Raw genomic sequence first — 20,657 nt, 5'->3', positions numbered from 1 at the left:
CCTTTTGTTTGTCCATTTTTATCTAACACGTTTTTACATTTAATTGTCTGCTCTGTTCCCCCGAAGGACAGCGTCGAACACACCTATTCACTTGGGCCTTCTCCCTTGGGCCTTCCTGAACTCCAAGCAGGGCCCCATTGACCTGATGACCTCTGAATCCAGGCCTCTAGGCCTACACTCCCTGCCCACCTGCCTGCCCCCTCCCTGGGCCTGTGAGTGTATAGCTTACTCCCTGGAACGACAGACTTCCAGGCCTCCACACCTGCTCTCCCTACCCGGTCAACACCCCTCTCACTGGGCATCACCCATCACCGCGTCCCTTCCCGTGAATCATCCATTTCCATAACCTTGCCCACCAGGCGAACCGGGGCACCCACACTTAAGCACCCCTCCCCGGACACTAAGACGTCAATGTTCCCGCTGTCGGGAAGCACGTGCACCTGGTAACCCACACACTTTTTTTCACTCAGAGACTAAGTCGGGCTCCCGAGGGGCTCCCGAGTGGCACAGCTGTCTAAGATACTGCATCTCAATGCAAAAGGCGTCACTGCAGTACCTGGTTCGAATCCAGGCTGCATTACATCGGCTGTGATTGGGAGTCCCATAGGGTGGTGCACAATTGGTCCAGCGTCGTCCCGGTTTGGCCGGAGTAGGCCGTCATTGTAAATAAGAATTTGTTCTTAACTGAGTTGTCTAGTTAAATAAAGGTTAAATAAAAAGTCCCCACTCCAACCTCCATGGCCCCCGTGTCCGGTCGCCCCAGCTCAGACTCTGAGTAACCCCCGCCTTGATGGAGGCCTCCTTGTGCACCTAGTGACCCTTCGACTTCCACAGCAAGTCCCAACCTGACTCACAATCCCACCAGAGGCCGGGCCGGGCGGATGGGCGACCACCTAGACCCTACCTATCCAGAGCCCCATGTCAATGTCTTACGCCTTCTACCTGCCTGCCTGGGCTCTCTCACACTTTGTGTCTGGCCTCTGCCCCCTGACCCTTCTGCGTGCAAATCAAATCAAATTTATTTATATAGCCCTTCGTATATCAGCTGAAATCTCAAAGTGCTGTACAGAAACCCAGCCTAAAACCCCAAACAGCAAACAATGCATGTGAAAGAAGCACGGTGGCTAGGAAAAACTCCCTAGGATAAACCTAGGAAGAAACCTAGAGAGGAACCAGGCTATGAGGGGTGGCCAGTCCTCTTCTGGCTGTGCCGGGTGGATATTATAACAGAACATGGTCAAGATGTTAAAATGTTCATAAATGACCAGCATGGTCAAATAATAATAATCAGAGTAGTTGTTGAGGGTGCAACAAGCACGTCCGGTGAACAGGTCAGGGTTCCATAGCCGCAGGCAGAACAGTTGAAACTGGAGCAGCAGCATGGCCAGGTGGACTGGGGAATGCAAGGAGTCATCATGCCAGGTAGTCCCGAGGCATGGTCCTAGGGCTCAGGTCCTCCGAGAGAAAGAAAGAAAGAGAGAATTAGAGAGAGCATATTTAAATTTACACAGGACACCAGATAAGACAAGAGAAATACTCCAGATGTAACAGACTGACCCTAGCCCCCCGACACACAAACTACTGCAGCATAAATACTGGAGGCTGAGACAGGAGGGATCAGAAGACACTGTGGCTCCATCCGATGATACCCCCGGACAGGGCCAAACAGGCAGGATATAACCCCACCCACTTTGCCAAAGCACAGTCCCCACACCACTAGAGGGATGTCTACAACCACCAACTTACCGTCCGAAGACAAGGCCGAGTATAGCCCACAAAGATCTCCGCCATGGCACAACCCAAGGGGGGGCGCCAACCCAGACAGGAAGACCACGTCAGTGACTCAACCCACTCAAGTGACGCACCCCTCCCATGGACGGCATGGAAGAACACCAGTAAGTCAGTGACTCAGCCCCTGTAATAGGGTTAGAGGCAGAGGATCCCAGTGGAAAGAGGGGAACCGGCAAGGCAGAGACAGCAAGGGCGGTTCGTTGCTCCAGCCTTTCCGTTCACCTTCACACTCCTGGGCCAGACTATACTTGATCATAGGACCTACTGAAGAGATAAGTCTTCAGTAAAGACTTAAAGGTTGAGACTGAGTCTGCGTCTCTCACATGGGTAGGCAGACCATTCCATAAAAATGGAGCTCTATAGGAGAAAGCCCTACCTCCAGCCGTTTGCTTAGAAATTCTAGGGACAATTAGGAGGCCTGCGCCTTGTGACCGTAGCGTACGTGTAGGTATGTACGGCAGGACCAAATCGGAGAGATAGTTAGGAGCAAGCCCATGTAATGCTTTGTAGGTTAGCAGTAAAACCTTGAAATCAGCCCTTGCCTTAAAAGGAAGCCAGTGTAGGGAGGCTAGCACTGGAGTAATATGATCAAATTTTTTGGTTCTAGTCAGGATTCTAGCAGCCGTATTTAGCACTAACTGAAGTTTGTTTAGTGCTTTATCCGGGTAGCCGGAAAGTAGAGCATTGCAGTAGTCCAGCCTAGAAGTAACAAAAGCATGAATTAATTTTTTTGCGTCATTTTTGGACAGAAAGTTTCTGATTTTTGCAATGTTACGTAGATGGAAAAAAGCTGTCCTTGAAACAGTCTTGATATGTTCTTCAAAAGAGAGATCAGGGTCCAGAGTAACGCCGAGGTCCTTCACAGTTTTATTTGAGACGACTGTACAACCATCCAGATTAATTGTCAGATTCAAAAGAAGATCTCTTTGTTTCTTGGGACCTAGAACAAGCATCTCTGTTTTGTCCGAGTTTAAAAGTAGAAAGTTTGCAGCCATCCACTTCCTTATGTCTGAAACACAGGCTTCTAGCGAGGGCAATTTTGGGGCTTCATGTTTCATTGAAATGTACAGCTGTGTGTCGTCCGCATAGCAGTGAAATTTAACATTATGTTTTCGAATGACATCCCCAAGAGGTAAAATATATAGTGAAAACAATAGTGGTCCTAAAACGGAACCTTGAGGAACACCGAAATTTACAATTGATTTGTCAGAGGACAAACCATTCACAGAGACAAACTGATATCTTTCCGACAGATAAGATCTAAAGCAGGCCAGAACTTGTCCATGTAGACCAATTTGGGTTTCCAATCTCTCCAAAAGAATGTGGTGATCGATGGTATCAAAAGCGGCACTAAGATCTAGGAGCACGAGGACAGATGCAGAGCCTCGGTCTGACGTCATTAAAAGGTAATTTACCACCTTCACAAGTGCAGTCTCAGTGCTATGATGGGGTCTAAAACCAGACTGAAGCGTTTCGTATACATTGTTTGTCTTCAGGAAGGCAGTGAGTTGCTGTGCAACAGCTTTTTCAAAAAAATTTGAGAGGAATGGAAGATTCGATATTGGCCGATTAGTTTTTTTAATAATTTCTGGGTCAAGATTCGGCTTTTTCAAGAGAGGCTTTATTTCTGCCACTTTTAGTGAGCTTGGTACACATCCGGTGGATAGAGAGCCGTTTATTATGTTCAACATAGGAGGGCCAAGCACAGGAAGCAGCTCTTCCAGTAGTTTAGTTGGAATAGGGTCCAGTATGCAGCTTGAGGGTTTGGAGGCCATGATTATTTTCATCATTGTGTCAAGAGATATAGTACTAAAACACTTTAGTATCTCCCTTGATCCTAGGTCCTGGCAGAGTTGTGCAGACTCAGGACAATGGAGCTTTGGAGGAATACCCAGATTTAAAGAGGAGTCCGTAATTTGCTTTCTAATGATCATGATCTTTTCCTCAAAGAAGTTCATAAATGTATTACTGCTGAAGTGAAAGCCATCCTCCATTTGCGAATGCTGCTTTTTAGTTAGCTTTGCGACAGTATCAAAAATAAATTTCGGATTGTTCTTATTTTCCTCAATTAAGTTGGAAAAATAGGATGATCGAGCAGCAGTGAGGGCTCTTCGATACTGCACGGTACTGTCTTTCCAAGCTAGTCGGAAGACTTCCAGTTTGGTGTGGCGCCATTTCCGTTCCAATTTTCTGGAAGCTTGCTTCAGAGCTCGTGTATTTTCTGTATACCAGGGAGCTAGTTTCTTATGACAGATGTTTTTAATTTTTAGGGGTGCAACTGCATCTAGGGTATTGCGCAAGGTTAAATTGAGTTCCTCGGTTAGGTGGTTAACTGATTTTTGTCCTCTGACGTCCTTGGGTAGGCAGAGGGAGTCTGGAAGGGCATCAAGGAATCTTTGGGTTGTCTGAGAATTTATAGCACGACTTTTAATGCTCCTTGGTTGGGGTCTGAGCAGATTATTTGTTGCAATTGTAAACGCAATAAAATGGTGGTCCGATAATCCAGGATTATGAGGAAAAACATTAAGATCCACAACATTTATTCCATGGGACAAAACTAGGTCCAGAGTATGACTGTGGCAGTGAGTAGGTCCAGAGACATGTTGGACAAAACCCACTGAGTCGATGATGGCTCCGAAAGCCTTTTGGAGTGGGTCTGTGGACTTTTCCATGTGAATGTTAAAGTCACCAAAAATTAGAATATTATCTGCTATGACTACAAGATCCGATAGGAATTCAGGGAACTCAGTGAGGAACACTGCATATGGCCCAGGAGGCCTGTAAACAGTAGCTATAAAAAGTGAGTGAGTAGGCTGCATAGATTTCATGACTAGAAGCTCAAAAGATGAAAACGTCATTGTTTTTTTTTTGTAAATTGAAATTTGCTATCGTAGATGTTAGCAACATCTCCGCCTTTGCCGGATGCACGGGGGGTATGGTCACTAGTGTAACCAGGGGGTGAGGCCTCATTTAACACAGTAAATTCATCAGGCTTAAGCCATGTTTCAGTCAGGCCAATCACATCAAGATTATGATCAGTGATTAGTTAATTGACTATAACTGCCTTGGAAGTGAGGGATCTAACATTAAGTAACCCAATTTTGAGATGTGAAGTATCACAATCTCTTGCAATAATGGCAGGATTGGAGGAGGTCTTTATACTAGTGAGATTACTGAAGCGAACACCGCCATTTTTAATTTTGCCCAACCTAGATCGAGGCACAGACACGGTCTCAATGGGGAAAGCTGAGCTGACTACGCTGACTGTGCTAGTGGCAGACTCCACTAAGCTGGCAGGCTGGCTAACAGCCTGCTGCCTGGCCTGCACCCTATTTCATTGTGGAGCTAGAGGAGTTAGAGCTCTGTCTATGTTCGTAGATAAGATGAGAGCACCCCTCCAGCTAGGATGGAGTCCGTCACTCCTCAGCAGGCCAGGCTTGGTCCTGTTTGTGGGTGAGTCCCAGAAAGAGGGCCAGTTATCTACAAATTCTATCTTTTGGGAGGGGCAGAAAACAGTTTTCATCCAGCGATTGAGTTGTGAGACTCTGCTGTAGAGCTCATCACTCCCCCTAACTGGGAGGGGGCCAGAGACAATTAATCGATGCCGACACATCTTTCTAGCTGATTTCCACGCTGAAGCTATGTTGCGCTTGGTGACCTCTGACTGTTTCATCCTAACATCGTTGGTGCCGACGTGGATAACAATATCTCTATACTCTCTACACTCGCCAGTTTTAGCTTTAGCCAGCACCGTCTTTAGATTAGCCTTAACGTCGGTAGCCCTGCTCCCTGGTAAACAGTGTATGATCGCTGGATGATTCGTTTTAAGTCTAATACTGCGGGTAATGGAGTCGCCAATGACTAGGGTTTTCAATTTGTCAGAGCTAATGGTGGGAGCCGTCGGCGTCTCAGACCCCACAGCGGGGTCTGAGACGCCTGGTAACCCTTAATTAAAGTAGGAGGATGGTGGAGGAAGAAGCCTTCCGTCCCCAACAAAAGCTTGGATCGAAGGCTGACTGTCAATAAATCACAGCGAGTGAGCTGCTCTGCTACGTACGAAACCCTGACCCAGAATCAGGTCGTCTACGAGTGATTTAGCACCAGGTTCCCCACAAACGTGGTGCGCATCAGGAGAGGGGCGGCAACTTATCCGGCCGCACCCCAACCCCGTCACGAACGGCTCTACTCACCTGCCAAAAGAGGCAGGCTATCCCAGGCCAACCAAAGATCCATGGTGCTACGGTATCGTTACGTTTAGGGGGGATTCTGACTTAGAGGCCTTCAGTCAAAATCCCACAGATAGTAGCTTCGCACATATACCAAATGTGCTTGGGTGATTTGAGTGTGACCGCGACAGGTGGGTATGCTCCTTTGAATTTCATCAAGTTGACATTCAGTGATCCGTGCACAGTGGGAACCTAGGCTTCATCCATCCGTTTTATTGGTCCGCAGCAAATCAATGGGCTTGGATGGTACTACCCACATCAGATGTAGGCCTCCCTCCCCAGACAAGCTAGCGATACCTCCAGATTCATGCAATGCCCTATCACTGCGGGGCCAATGGGTTTACTCTCTGCCTCGAGTCTCATGAGTGTTGGTGTCCTGTCAAGGTCAGGATTCATTTACACTTCATTGAATTTCTTCACTTTGACATTCAGAGCAGAGGACAGAAATCACATCGGGTCAACACCCACCTTGGGCCTTTGGGAAGATTTTAAAAACATTAAACAGTCGGAATCCCTTGGTCCGCACCATTTCTAAGTCAGCTGCTAGCGCCGTAGCTGGGGAGATCCATGAGAAGGGCCCAGTGCGCATCCAGAGTCGCCGTCACCAACCACCTGACCCAACCCCCCCACCGGTCAGCTTTCGGCCCGCTGACGGACACCACCCGCGACGTACCCCCGCACACAGCCACTTGTGAGACCACGAGATGGGCCACACAACGAACATCCTACGGTGGCGAGAGGAGGGCGACGGAGTAACTGCTCCCCCAGCCGCGGCTCGAGCCCCTCTTTGCACCCCAGCCCGACCGACCCAGCCCTTAGAGCCAATCCTTATCCCGAAGTTACTGATCTGACTTGCCCACTGAGTATACATTCTGAACCTTGTTTGAGGTCAGTAGTTCACATGACCAAGGAGCTATTGAAATTAGCAAGTTAGAAATATTCATGTAAAAAACGTGTGAGATGATAATGGACAAATTAAAGGGTGTGCTCCCTAACTAATTCAACTAGGAATACAAAATGCTGCTCACATTTCCACGTGTTTATTAGCTTTGGAAAGTGAATTAATGTCCAAATGGTGAAAATAAGACCTGTGCAATGTTTTGCCAATTTTTCTAACATCATGACACTTATTTGGAGTCTGTGGTTTGAACGCTATTGAGGTTTGAAAGCGAGAATATCCGTTGAATATCCAACTTAAAACTTTACATTGGTAAACATTGGCTCATCAAGGACTGTGATGTCAATCGGAAAGCTCCGGTTGCCAAACACCCGAGGGTGGATAGCACTTGGATGTGCACCGGAATGGCGCAATCCACGTGGTGTGAATCCACGCCCATTTTCTGATGAATTGCATTATGGGCCCTAAAAACACGAAAATAGTGTACACTGCTTGTATACTTCATATTTTGGCGAATTTAGTACGACATCCTGGAACTTTTGTCATACTAACTATATCCATACTATGACCAATAAGAATACTACATACTGAATTTGCATCACAAATAGTACAGTTAGTGCGGTTAGTATGAGTAATCAAACACAGCTCTGGTGTAAGGGGTCAGGTGTGATGAATATCTGCAGTGAGCCGGTAACAGCCTTTTGGTTACTCATCTGCAACCTAATTTATGTCCAGACTACTTAGGCAGAATCTCAAATGTATATTGTGGATCTGCGAAGAGATTAATATTGAAACGAATGTGCTTGTATTTGTAGGCATTCGAGGAGAGGAGCAAACTCTTCTGTTTGCCTATTACCAAGTTGACACTCTCCTATATATGGCAACCACTTATGGTTTCTGGGTTACGAGTCGAGGAAAGGACGGATTTTGCTCAATTTAAAATCTCCCCAAGACAGGCCTTTGTTTATTGTGTGTGAAGGAATATTCAATGTGACAGCGCACAATTTATTGATGGAAAAATTATTCATGAACATTAACTTCTAATATTTTTTTTATTTTCATCCACTTCCACTTTTTTTCTGAGAACTGCCTGTTGAGATATAAGACATAAACATGGGGTTTTGAAGTTAAAAGATTGAGGGAGATACAGTATGGTGATGGGTGTTGATTGACCATGCATAAATGCACAACATGAGAAGGTGTCAGAAGGAGAAAGATCCCTGCTGAAACCCCAACCCCAGCATAGACCAGCATACAGTGCATACAGAAAGTGTTCATACCCCTTGACTTATTCCACATTTTTTTGTTGCAGCCTGAATTCAAAATTGAAAAAATTAAAATGTTCTCACCCATCTACACACAACACCCCATAATGACGAAGTGAACGTATGCTTTTAGAATTTGTTGCAAATCTATTAAATTAAATACAGAAATATATAATTTAGCCTACATAAGTATTCACACCCCTGAGTCAATACATGTTAGAATTCCCTTTGGCAGCGATTACAGTTGTGATGTGAGCAGTGGCAATTTTAGCATGTAAATTGTTTTTTAGAAATTCACAAAATTTCTGACGAAGGCCGTGAGGCCGATACGTAAGCTTACTAAATATCAGTGATACTATCAAGAGCAGTGTGCGGTTTCCTTTTTCCTTCATCCTGTTTCAACTGTTGCCATGCACCTGCAAAAAGATTGCTCAGATGTGCAAGTGCCTTTTGAATTTAGCATGTAAATCTTGATGGGGCAAAAAAAATAAACAAGTGGGATCCATGCCACCAAAGCCACTACACAACACTAAACAATACATTCATTGCACTGTAACGGTGGCAAACGGTGTCCACAAACAGCCTACAAAATGCTGTCCCAACAGCAGTCCCAACATCTTACCACTGCTACATCTGGCTATCAGTGGAGCCTTGTCTGGCAGCAAAACAGTTCATTCAGCCTCATTTAGTGCCTTTTAAAAAAAACATAGCTGATATTGCAGACTTGCTTGAACAAATGTGGTTTCTAATGACAATTGAGATGTACAAAGGGTGGCATAAGGGGATGACAAGCGGATAAGAGGCAATCTGTAATTTCGATTAAGAAATTAATGAACAAGCTAGGACCGACGTAGTCAACTTAACTATTTGTTTAGCACTTTTGACATGTACAGTGACAGAATTCAGAACATGGGCCATTCTTACAGTGTTCTCCCTGTACACCAAGTCAAAACTGTAGGATAAATAAAAAGGGCATATAAGCAGACAATGAAAGCTCTTACAATATTCAATGATTATATTTCTCTAAAACAGGTTATAGGCTGCATGTGCACCACCAAATCAGAAAAGTAGGCAAAATTAAGAGGGGTAAATAGACCAAATTATTATGGTGAGGCACATGGGCTACTAACATCTTACTACACAATATACACTTAGTATTACTTTCTTAGCTACAGTATACATATCTCCCTGGCATATTACATTTATGCAGCAGCATACAATACATTTTTGGACTCAACTTGTTGTGCTGTGCTCACTTGAATAGGAAGGTGGCACGGCAGTCCTTCATGGGCAAATTTTGTCATCCAAGTCTGGCATTCTCTGGATTTATGGTGCTTTCAAAACAGCTGGGAACTCGGAAAAAAACAAGGTCGAATCATGATGACGTCATTGATTTTCAGGTCGTAGCACTAGAAAGACTAGAAACTCCCTAGTTCTTGCCAATAACAAGCATACCGATAACATGATGCAGCCACCATCATGCTTGAAAATATGAAGTGGTACTCAATGATGTGTTGCGTTGGATTTGCCCCAAACATAACGCTTTGTATTCAGGACATAAAGTAAATTTCTTAGCCACATTTTGTTCTGTTTTACTTTAGTGCCTTATTGCAAACAGGATGCATGTTTTGGAATTAAGTTAGTATTGTGGAGTATTCTACAATGTTGTTGATCCATCCTCAGTTTTCTCCTCTCACAGCCATTAAACTCGTACTGTTTTGGCCTCATGGTGAAGTCCCTGAGCTGTTTCCTTCCTCTCCAGCAAGTTAGGAAGGAGGACGCCTGTATCTTTGTAGAGAGAGGGTGTATTAAGACCCTCTAAAGTGTAATTAATAACTTCACCATGCTCAAAGGGACATTTAATTTCTGCTTTTTATTTTATTTATACCCATTTACCAAATAGGTGCCCTTCTCCGCTAAGTATTGGAAAACCTCCCTGGTCTTTGTGGTTGAATTCATGTTTGAAATTCACTGTTCAGCTGAGGGACCTTACAGATAATTGTATGTGTGGGGTACAGAGATGAGGTACTCATTCAAAAATCATGTTAAACACTATTTTCAAATACAGAGTCCATGCAACTTTTTGTGACATGTTAAGCACATTTTTACTCCTGAACTTATTTAGGCTTACCATAACGAAGGGGTTGAATACTTATTGACTGAAGACATTTCAGCTTTTCATTTTTTATTCATTTGTAAAAATGTCTGATAACATAATTCCTCTTTCACATTATGAGGTATTGTGTGTAGGCCAGTGACACAAAATCTAAATGTAATCCATTTTAAATTCAGGCTGTAACACAAAATACTGTGGTAAAAGTAAAGGGGTGTGAATGCTTTCTGAAGGCACTGTATGCTAGTGCTGGTTTTGCTGGGGACCAGCGTTTGTTGTTCTGGACGATTTGATGCTGATGACCAGTTTATGCTGGGGTTTACAGGTATGCTGGTGACCAGCATACAAGCATAAACTGGTCACCAGCAAAACCAGCATCAAAGTGCTTAATTATTAGTGATGCGCCAAAGGTTTTGTATAATTGCAGTGAGTCGTATTGACATTAGTGCTCACGAGTCCAAAATGGGTCACCGAAAGTGTTGCATAATTGTGTACACATCTGGCCTGCAAGGTAATGTTTAATTCCTATTGGAATCCAGCCAGATTGGGGATATCCAACATTTGTAATTTTTATCCATACATAATCTGCATTCAGAATGACTGCCTGGGTTAAAGAGATGAATAAATGAGACTACCTACACCGTCTAAACTGGAACAACCACTTCAGTAACAGGTGAAAAAAATCCAACAGATTGGATTTGTTTAGAAACATTTATGTATCTTTGTGTAGCATAAGATTCATGAATCAATGTGCATGCAAAAACACAGATATTGAAAAATAAAATTGCTAGCTGGCTAACCAACAACTGTAATGATGTATTTGAGACAAGTGCTCATTGTTCAACTGTATATTTGGAGACTAAATATACACTGCTCAAAAAAATAAAGGGAACACTTAAACAACACAATGTAACTCCAAATCAATCACACTTCTGTGAAATCAAACTGTCCACTTAGGAAGCAACACTGATTGACAATAAATTGCACATGCTGTTGTGCAAATGGAATAGACAACAGGTGGAAATTATAGGCAATCAGCAAGACACCCCCAATAAAGGAGTGGTTCTGCAGGTGGGGACCACAGACCACTTCTCAGTTCCTATGCTTCCTGGCTGATGTTTTGGTCACTTTTGAATGCTGGCAGTGCTTTCACTCTAGTGGTAGCATGAGACGGAGTCTACAACCCACACAAGTGGCTCAGGTAGTGCAGCTCATCCAGGATGGCACATCAATGCGATCTGTGGCAAGAAGGTTTGCTGTGTCTGTCAGCGTAGTGTCCAGAGCATGGAGGCGCTACCAGGAGACAGGCCAATACATCAGGAGACGTGGAGGAGGCCGTAGGAGGGCAACAACCCAGCAGCAGGACCGCTACCTCCGCCTTTGTGCAAGGAGGAGCAGGAGAAGCACTGCCAGAGCCCTGCAAAATGACCTCCAGCAGGCCACAAATGTGCATGTGTCTGCTCAAACGGTCAGAAACAGACTCCATGAGGGTGGTATGAGGGCCCGACATCCACAGGTGGGGGTTGTGCTTACAGCCCAACACCGTGCAGGACGTTAGGCATTTGCCAGAGAACACCAAGTTTGGCAAATTCGCCACTGGCACCCTGTGCTCTTCACAGATGAAAGCAGGTTCACACTGACCACGTGACAGACGTGACAGAGTCTGGAGACGCCGTGTAGAACGTTCTGCTGCCTGCAACATCCTCCAGCATGACCGGTTTGGCGGTGGGTCAGTCATGGTGTGGGGTGGCATTTCTTTGCCCTCCATGTGCTCGCTAGAGGTAGCCTGACTGCCATTAGGTACCGAGATGAGATCCTCAGACCCCTTGTGAGACCATATGCTGGTGCGGTTGGCCCTGGGTTCCTCCTAATGCAAGACAATGCTAGACCTCATGTGGCTGGAGTGTGTCAGCAGTTCCTGCAAGAGGAAGGCATTGATGCTATGGACTGGCCCGCCCGTTCCCCAGACCTGAATCCAATTGAGCACATCTGGGACATCATGTCTCGCTCCATCCACCAACGCCACGTTGCACCACAGACTGTCCAGGAGTTGGCGGATGCTTTAGTCCAGGTCTGGGAGGAGATCCCTCAGGAGACCATCCGCCACCTCATCAGGAGCATGCCCAGGCGTTGTAGGGAGGTCATACAGGCACGTGGAGGCCACACACACTACTGAGCCTCATTTTGACTTGTTTTAAGGACATTACATCAAAGTTGGATCAGCCTGTAGTGTGGTTTTCCACTTTAATTTTGAGTGTGACTCCAAATCCAGACCTCCATGGGTTGATAAATTGGATTTCCATTGATTATTTTTGTGTGATTTTGTCAGCACATTCAACTATGTAAAGAAAAAAGTATTTAATAAGATTATTTCTTTCATTCAGATCTAGGATGTGTTGTTTAAGTGTTCCCTTTATTTTTTTGAGCAGTATAGTTTACATGTCAACAATCTAAGGGCGCGTTCGTAAATTCACCCTGGCTGTCTACGCCGATTTCAGATCGCTCTCGTCTGAGTGCAGAATAACTGATGAATTTACGAACGCTCAACACCCATCGAATATGGCTGGTGTCAGTAAACATCTGCAAAAAAGCTTAATTAAATTGTTGCCAGCAGCACAGTTAGTCACCAACCCTCTGGATAACAAACAGCATAACCAGCTCTGCTAGGCTAAGTACAATGGTTCTCTCATTTGTCTGGAAGTAACTAGCTAGCTAACTTTAGCCAATTAGCTTGGGTGCTTGACTGCCATTGGGAGGTCAGAACGCTCAGATCAACCCTACTCCTCAGCCAGTGTCCAGTGCGCGCTCTAACACTCAGAGTGAAGCACTGAATTTGCAAACGCCCAGAGCGAATTAACGAATGCACCCTAAGCCAATCCTGTCTGTTTTGTCCCATAGTTGCGCACATCAACCAACCTGTCTATAACATCATTGAAACATTAATATACTTTGATACTACCCCCCAAAAATTATACAAAAATAAAACAATGACCACAAAATTGAATAATACACTTTAATCAATTAAAGGTCTTTTTCATCAAATGTTATACTGGAATGTTATGATTCCCTCTTTCTTTACAGTTAAATGTCCCATCTAGCCATCTTCAAAACCCATTATCCAACCAACCGCATTGAAATTCCAGGAATACAAACAAAACATAAAAATGAAACCACTACATGTTGTTCTTACGATGAACTGGACTTTAAAGGAGAGCATTCGCTCATCATGGGAGTAAATGACTGACTGGAGTCATGAGAGGGAGGTGGTGTCACTGGCAGCAGAATCATCCTTGCAATAGGACCAAAGTATTCCTTCTATTGATGTTGGTTTGATGACTGAAGGCAGAACTGATATGGACCACAGTATACTGATCAGATCTCCCTTTTCAACAACATAAGTTTGTAAATAGTATTGAGCTTTCAATTGATTACTTTTCAAGAACTCCTATAGCCACAAATGCAGTGGTTAGCCTTGTGAATTGTCTGTTCTTTTCATGCTTTGTCTGGTTTTCAATGACTGTCTATGTTGGGAAGAGATGAACAGTTCGCACTTGAGATTAGTAGAATTTTGAAAAGGGGGAAAGAAAATGCCAAAAACCATTTACAGCGCTGATGTTTACTGCATTTCTAGGTATGTTTACAGAACACAAAAGGACAAGTTAAAAACACAATCAGAGAACAGGTTAATGTGTACTGCTAGAGGACTAGCTGGACAGATCTACGCAACCATATTGGATGCTTACTCTTTTCAATCTTAAGTTTCTTAATACCAGTCAACACCTGAAGCTACATATTGAGATCAACCAATCTAATGAAAAACAAAAAAACCTGCCTTTAGTGGGTAAACAGGCAGCATTAAAATTGGTTTCTGGTGAACCTGTAGTTATGATTAAAAAAAACATGAAAGACCACTTGAATAGTCCCGCTTTCTTAAATCTGGTCCAATGTTTAATGTTCAATGTATAAAAGACTAAATGGCTCTGGTAAAGGATGCATGATTCTTTGGGGTTGGGGATGACTAATTTCTCAACCTCAAAAGTAGGGCGATGAACCAGCTGAATACTGACCAGCTCCTCAGCCACCAGGGTCATGTTCATTAGGCACCAAACGGAAGAAAACTGACTGAATCAGGGAGGGACTACCTGGACTTGTATAATTAGAAAGGCTCACTTTAGTTTTCAGCAAATGAGAAAGGATAAGTTGTTGTTGCACAACGGTGGGATTTTTCTCTCCCTGTTGTGCGTCCTAACGAACACATCCCTGATGCTTGTTTGTAGCTAGTACTGTCCACCCCACCACCACTTAATCAAGAGCACCACCCATCTCCCTCCTCTGCTGCCAATTTAGTCATGTTTTGACTTCCCGACTCTCCGACGGATAACAGCATGTTTCGTTGCCTGTTAAATGTAATTCTATATATACACACACACACAGTAGATTTTTCTCTCTCATACAAACATAAATACACCAATGCTGCGCTCCGCCGCCAGAGGGGCTTTTGAAGAGTTGAGTCCTGTTGATGTGTAGTCTCAAATGTTACACAGGTGGGCAAGTATTTATTTTGTCTTCTCCAGAGCTTTGACGTAGATTTTTCTTTACAGGATCTCGTATTTGTCGACGAGGAACGAAGTTTCTAAAGAGAATTTTACCGGTGCGTCTCCTTCTACGTGAGTCACTTTGGCAACCTGAGGGAATAGGAGAAAAAGGTCACGTGATGAGTGAAATGCAGGGTTAGCGATGTCAGCAAGAGAATTGTGTTCCATCATTGACCTGGCCTAAATGGGCATAGTAAGCGGCAACGTAAAAAGGGGAACTTGCCTGTATGTCGCAGTAATTGCGTATGGATACGAAGGACACGTTGACAGGGAAGAAGTCGTTGGGTTGCCCGGCGACACTGAACTCCAGGCTGCCACTTTTGTTTTTGGCATCTATGACGGGTAGGCTCCACTCTAGAACGTTCCGTCTGCTGTCGTGCTTATACTCTCCATCCACATCTCCTACCACAGGTGCCCCAACTCCAGACCTACACCAGGAAATACACCCATATACTGTAAAAAACGCAACCATCAACTTTGGGCTGTCTCTTAACTCTCAATGATCGGCTATGAAAAGCCAACTGACATTTACTCCTGAGGTGCTGACCTGTTGCACCCTCTACAACCACTGTGATTATTAGTATCTGACCCTGCTGGTCATCTATGAACGTTTGAATATCATAGCCATGTTCTGTTATAATCTCCACCCGGGAACAGCCAGAAGAGGACTGGCCACCCCTCAGAGCCTGGTTCCTCTAGGTTTCAGCCTTTCTAGGGAGTTTTTCCTAGCCACCGTGCATCTACACCTGCATTGCTTGCCGTTTGGGGTTTTAGGCTGGGTTTCTGTACAGCACCTTGTGACATCGGCTGATGTAAAAAGGGCTTTATAAATACATTTGATTGATTGGGTTACTGGACACAAATGAAGCATAGTCTTAGACTAAAAAACACCTCACATGCTTCTTAGTCCAGGGCTAGGTTTAAATCTGTCTCTGGGAAACCAGACAATAGAGAACCCAGCAAGGTTGTTATACAGTCACAACACAAAATACAATTAACATTTTATCACCCATGTACTCACGGTATAGGGATAGCAATAACTACATCGTTGAGTTCAAGGCTCTCCTCCTGCAGCTCATATTCAATGTTCACGTCGCAGCCAGTAGCACTCTCTGAAGGCCAGCAGTTTACTACAGACAAAACAAAGGTGCGATGACATTTAAAAATGTACTATAGTTAACACTAAATAAATCCTACCACAATAACTGCAGATCACAGATGGTGGCAGCAGGATGACAAGTTGAATGAGACTCACTGGTTAGAGGTATGAGGGCCTCATCTGTGCTTTGGAGTCTCCACTTCAGCACCCCCACATCGTTGTTGAGGGGGAAAGACTTCTCTGGGTTCTTCAGACCAATCACAGAGTCCGAAGTGAAGAGCTTCTTATCCACATTGGGATGTGTCTAAATACCAGGAGATACAATCAATTTCAACACAGTGGACATACATTATATATCTGATATGGGATGAATTGTTACATAAATCTAATACATTGGGCTGTGTTCAGTAGGAGCACACAGGGAGAAACATTTTGAAATGGAATGGTGCTGAGGTTACTAGTCAAATAACAACTGGATTTTTCACAACGTTGTGCCCTAATGAACACCACCCATGAGCCTTTACAAAAGGTCATGGGTCAGTCTGGATTGGAACAACTCACCTGCAGTTGTACTCCCTTCTTGTCGTAGTTGTTGACCATCAGGCGGATGCGGCCGACCTTGTCGTCGGTCACTCTCAGGGTGATCATGCCCAGGAGCTCCATGTTCTGTAGACCTCCGTCACGTCCACAGGTCAGACTGATCTTCTCCTCAACTCTCATGTGGACACTGAGGAAAACATACATACACAGGTGTCATCAAGGTTAAGATTGAGGTTTTATCATCACACACGGGAATTATGTCAATAGTAAAAACACAGACATTGATTGCAAGATAAAGACTGATGCAAAACCTTGGCTTACTATCAAAAATGGACATTTCAAGAACAGGAATAATGTACCTCTCCACATTAACTGGTGGCGGTAGGACATTGGATGCAAGTGAAGGCATTTTCCCTGTGTTGGACATGATGGTTTCCCCCTCCCCCCTGAGCTTGTCCACAAAGTTGTCCACCTCTTTCCCCCTGGCGCCCAGCTTGAGGGCTTTGCTGGATCCGGTTGGCCTGTGGGAGACATGATCGTCAGTACCAGCCTCTGTGGCCCAGAGTTTTTCCTGGTCAGGTCACGTTCAGGGTGGAAAATTAACACACGCCAAATGCGGGTAGAAGGGCATTGGTGGGCAAGAACGTCTTTCACCAGCCACGTTGACAGATGGTTACACAGCATTTGGTAACAGTTTTTTTTTTCAATCCAAAGCCAAAATGTAGAAGGTTGAATTCACGAAAGGCTACTAAAGTGTGACTTTATCCTCATGTTTCTTGTCTAGTTACATAGCATTTGAACAAAACTAGGTTGTTTTCAATATTAGTTTGAGTTTGCTGCAACTGTCTGCTGCTAGTGCAGAAATTCTCAATCATCTCTGACAAACAGAGTGCCGTTGCCATAGTAACGGCCCACACCTTAAAGGGGCAGCTGAACATTTGTCTCACCGAATGAATCAAATATTTCAGGTTACATCCTTTTCATAAACTTTTACTCACTCATAATTTAATTGTGCTCCTCAATTTATTTAAGTTCTCATAAATATCAACTTACGTACTCCTTGTAAAAAATTCCAGTGTTAGAGGCCTGAACTAATAATAATAAATAAGTTGTATCACTTAGCATTTTGTACAGGGCAGGCACTTTGTTGATTCTTAAAATGTCCAGTTGTAGAACTGTTTAACTATTCTAACTAAAGGATTGATTTGAACATATATTGGATAAAAGACTTGGGTCACAAAAATGAAATTGAATGGAGCAATATATCACATTACTTCTTTCTAGTAATACATTTCTTGTTTTAGAAACATTACAAAGCATACTCATCCATCATTTGATTTTTGGTGTAATTATGCCAAAACAATATTTGGGCTGGTAAAAAAAAAAAAAAATCGAGTGGCCATTAGATTCTCATCTACCTGCCAGTTGGACCCAAAAGTTAATTTCCAACCCTGGTCACGTTATCAGGAAAAACTCTGGGGCCTATCTGCCAATCACAATTATACACACAATCAAATTCAACACCTAAATTCCATAATTTGCATACCTGACTGGGACGGGAGCCATCTTGGGCTTCTCGGGTTCGATGATGGTGTCTGTGATGATTGACCCCGAGGACATGCTGCTCATCCCGGCGCTGCCAAACCCGCCGAAGGCCGGCACCTTCTTCCCAGAGCGCTCGGCATCTCGCCTGATCTGCTGCAGCTCTTTGGCCTTTCGCCGCATCTCTGCCTTGGCCTCTCGCTCCTGGGTCTGTGGGGCCGAGCAGATGAGGAGGAACGTTCAAATCATGGTTACTATAAGCTAAAGCCACACACATAAACATCCTCCGGATGTTATGGGCGCTTTAGCTACAAGTGTCTCACCTCTCTGACTGCCCGGAACACCTTCTCCTCATGAGAGTCCATCTCGGTGAAGGTGCGGATCTGGGCCAGGTTGACATTCTCCCTGTAGCCCAGGGCCACGATCTCGTCGAAGGCGAATATCAGGTCGAAACAGTGGTCTGAGATCTCCCCTTCCTCCAGCACACGGCAGTACTCCGGGATCTGAAAAGAGAAAAACACAATTGAACACTTCAATATCAACAGTCATACGTTTATTGTAGGATATGATCCCATTTGATGTTATTGGTGGGATGGATGAATTCTGAACTTGTAAGCACCAGTGGGCTGTTATAGCATTGGGTTATCCCCTGTGCTGCTCCCAGCCTGTCGTGTGTGTGTGTGTGTGGGTCCTAAATACTATGACCGCAATATGAACAATTTCCATTGTCTTTGTGTAATGGATAAATAAAGATGTATTGGATCGTATCATACCACGCGTGAGAAGAGCCGTAGTGTCTCCAGGTCTTCCAGGATGTTGCTGTTCTTGGTGGTGACCAGCACCATGTAGAGCTTCTCCAACGGCTGGTAGACGTAGCGCACGCTCTCCGTCTCCACAAACGTGTGCTGCTTGCCCATGCCCATGAGCTTGGGGAAGGCGGCCAGAAGGCCCTCGACACGCGTTCGGGTCATCTCCACAAACTGCCGTGACACGATTGCTTTGCCTGCCTTGGTGCACACCGCCGCTGCCAAAAGCACCTGCAGGGAGGACAGAGAGAATCACAAACATACGTTCATAAGTGGGATGTCTTCATTAATGATGACAGAGTGATAGACAGGGTAACCCTAAGTGGTACAAATCTGTTGGCTAAGCAAGGTAGTTATGTGCGAATTTACTCAATTCCGACACTACCAATACTTTTGTTTACACTGAACTGACTGGGTTCAGAAACCAATCATGGTTACATTAAGACACTGTGGAGCCGGCACGAGATATGGGTCGGAAAACGTGGGGTTAGGATATGTCACTGCTCTGGCTCCTAGTTAGCATGAGGATGAAAGGACCGTTTTCAGGGAAAAATTGCAGTATTTCAATTTTCTCGATGTATCAGTGTGGAAAGGTACAATTTCGAGTACAGTGGCATATTCCATCCCTGCATTGAGGTACGTTTTCCAACCCATATCTTACGCCAGCTCCATGGTTTCATAATGTAACCATGATTGTGTTCTGACCCCCAGTGCAGTTCAGTATATGCTGGCTACAATTTACTACAGGTGACAAAATAAAGTATTTTTCAGTCACTTACCATCCCAGAATACCAGGACCAAGGCAAGGCATGATAACGCATTGATCCAAGCGACTTCATTTACTAGATTACCGAGTGCAAATCAATGACAATGTCATACAGCCACGATCCATTGGTTGACATTTATTGATAACTAGCTAGCTAGTTAACTAGCCTAGCCAGGTCAAGCATTTAACGTTACCAGCAAACATATCTTTGCACAGTTAACAGACAGCCAACAGTAGCAGACAACCTGTACAATGCTAAGATCTATCTAGAGTGTTAAATTGTAGCTAGCTACCTAGTTAGCTGGGTAAACTTACTTAACGTTAGTTAGCCAGCTAGCGTTAGCTAACACTAAGAACTAGCTGATATTTGTTGTACGTTAGGTAGTTAACGTTAACTTAGCTACCTAATGTCGTTACATTAAATAGCTGCTAAATAATAGTAGCATTAACGTTTATATAGTTAACTTAGCTAATAAAGTTGGCTGGCTAACGTTACCTTTGTGGTTGTCTGGCAAGTGAAGTTTGATTTGCTTTTCATTTCATTGTGCCAAGGGGCTAACGTTAGCACGCTAATGTTTGTTGTTATGATCAAGCTAAAGCGGAAAAGAAGATAAAGCCTTGACATGTAACACTGTGCTCACCATTTTTAATTTCTCTTTAGGAAAACGATCTTCAATCCCCGATGGTGTTTGCTCAGTCAAGTTCCAGTATATCTAAAGCGCCTTTAGAAAGAAAATATAGTTGAATAGCTAGTTAAGCTGTGTGTTGCTAGTGCTTCAATATGGCAGCCGGGCAAAGCCACGTCTCCAACCAGATTAGTTGCTTCCTTGATAAACCACTAACTCGTCAAAAGTTGCGCGCTGTGTGCTTGATCCATAGAGATAGATAGAGGACTCTTCTTTGGGATTTGGTTGGCGGATCACATCCAACTGTTAGGCGCATACACTGCCACCTACTGTACTGGTGTGTGAGGCCACTCACGGTCTACCTACATTAATTCAATTATTTGACGTGGT

General features: G+C 44.3%; 1 protein-coding gene across 1 annotated transcript; it reads right to left on the bottom strand.

Moving 5' to 3' along the window:
• Positions 1-13,292: 13,292 nt before the first annotated feature.
• Positions 13,293-20,475, bottom strand: LOC115205905 (coatomer subunit delta). The gene is made up of 10 exons (XM_029772340.1): positions 20,283-20,475; positions 18,843-19,106; positions 18,393-18,572; positions 18,074-18,279; positions 16,887-17,048; positions 16,549-16,714; positions 16,144-16,291; positions 15,910-16,018; positions 15,112-15,316; positions 13,293-14,978 (listed from the first exon to the last, which is right to left on the bottom strand). Exons 1-10 carry the CDS (start codon positions 20,283-20,285, stop codon positions 14,889-14,891), a joined length of 1,533 nt encoding a protein of 510 aa, XP_029628200.1. The 5' UTR covers positions 20,286-20,475; the 3' UTR covers positions 13,293-14,888.
• Between the last annotated feature and the right edge of the window lie 182 nt (positions 20,476-20,657).

This window comes from Salmo trutta, chromosome 13, assembly GCF_901001165.1.
Source record: "Salmo trutta chromosome 13, fSalTru1.1, whole genome shotgun sequence".
Taxonomy (NCBI): domain Eukaryota; kingdom Metazoa; phylum Chordata; class Actinopteri; order Salmoniformes; family Salmonidae; genus Salmo; species Salmo trutta.
Note: the sequence above shows the minus strand (reverse complement) of the source record. Positions and strands in the feature narration are given on the sequence as shown.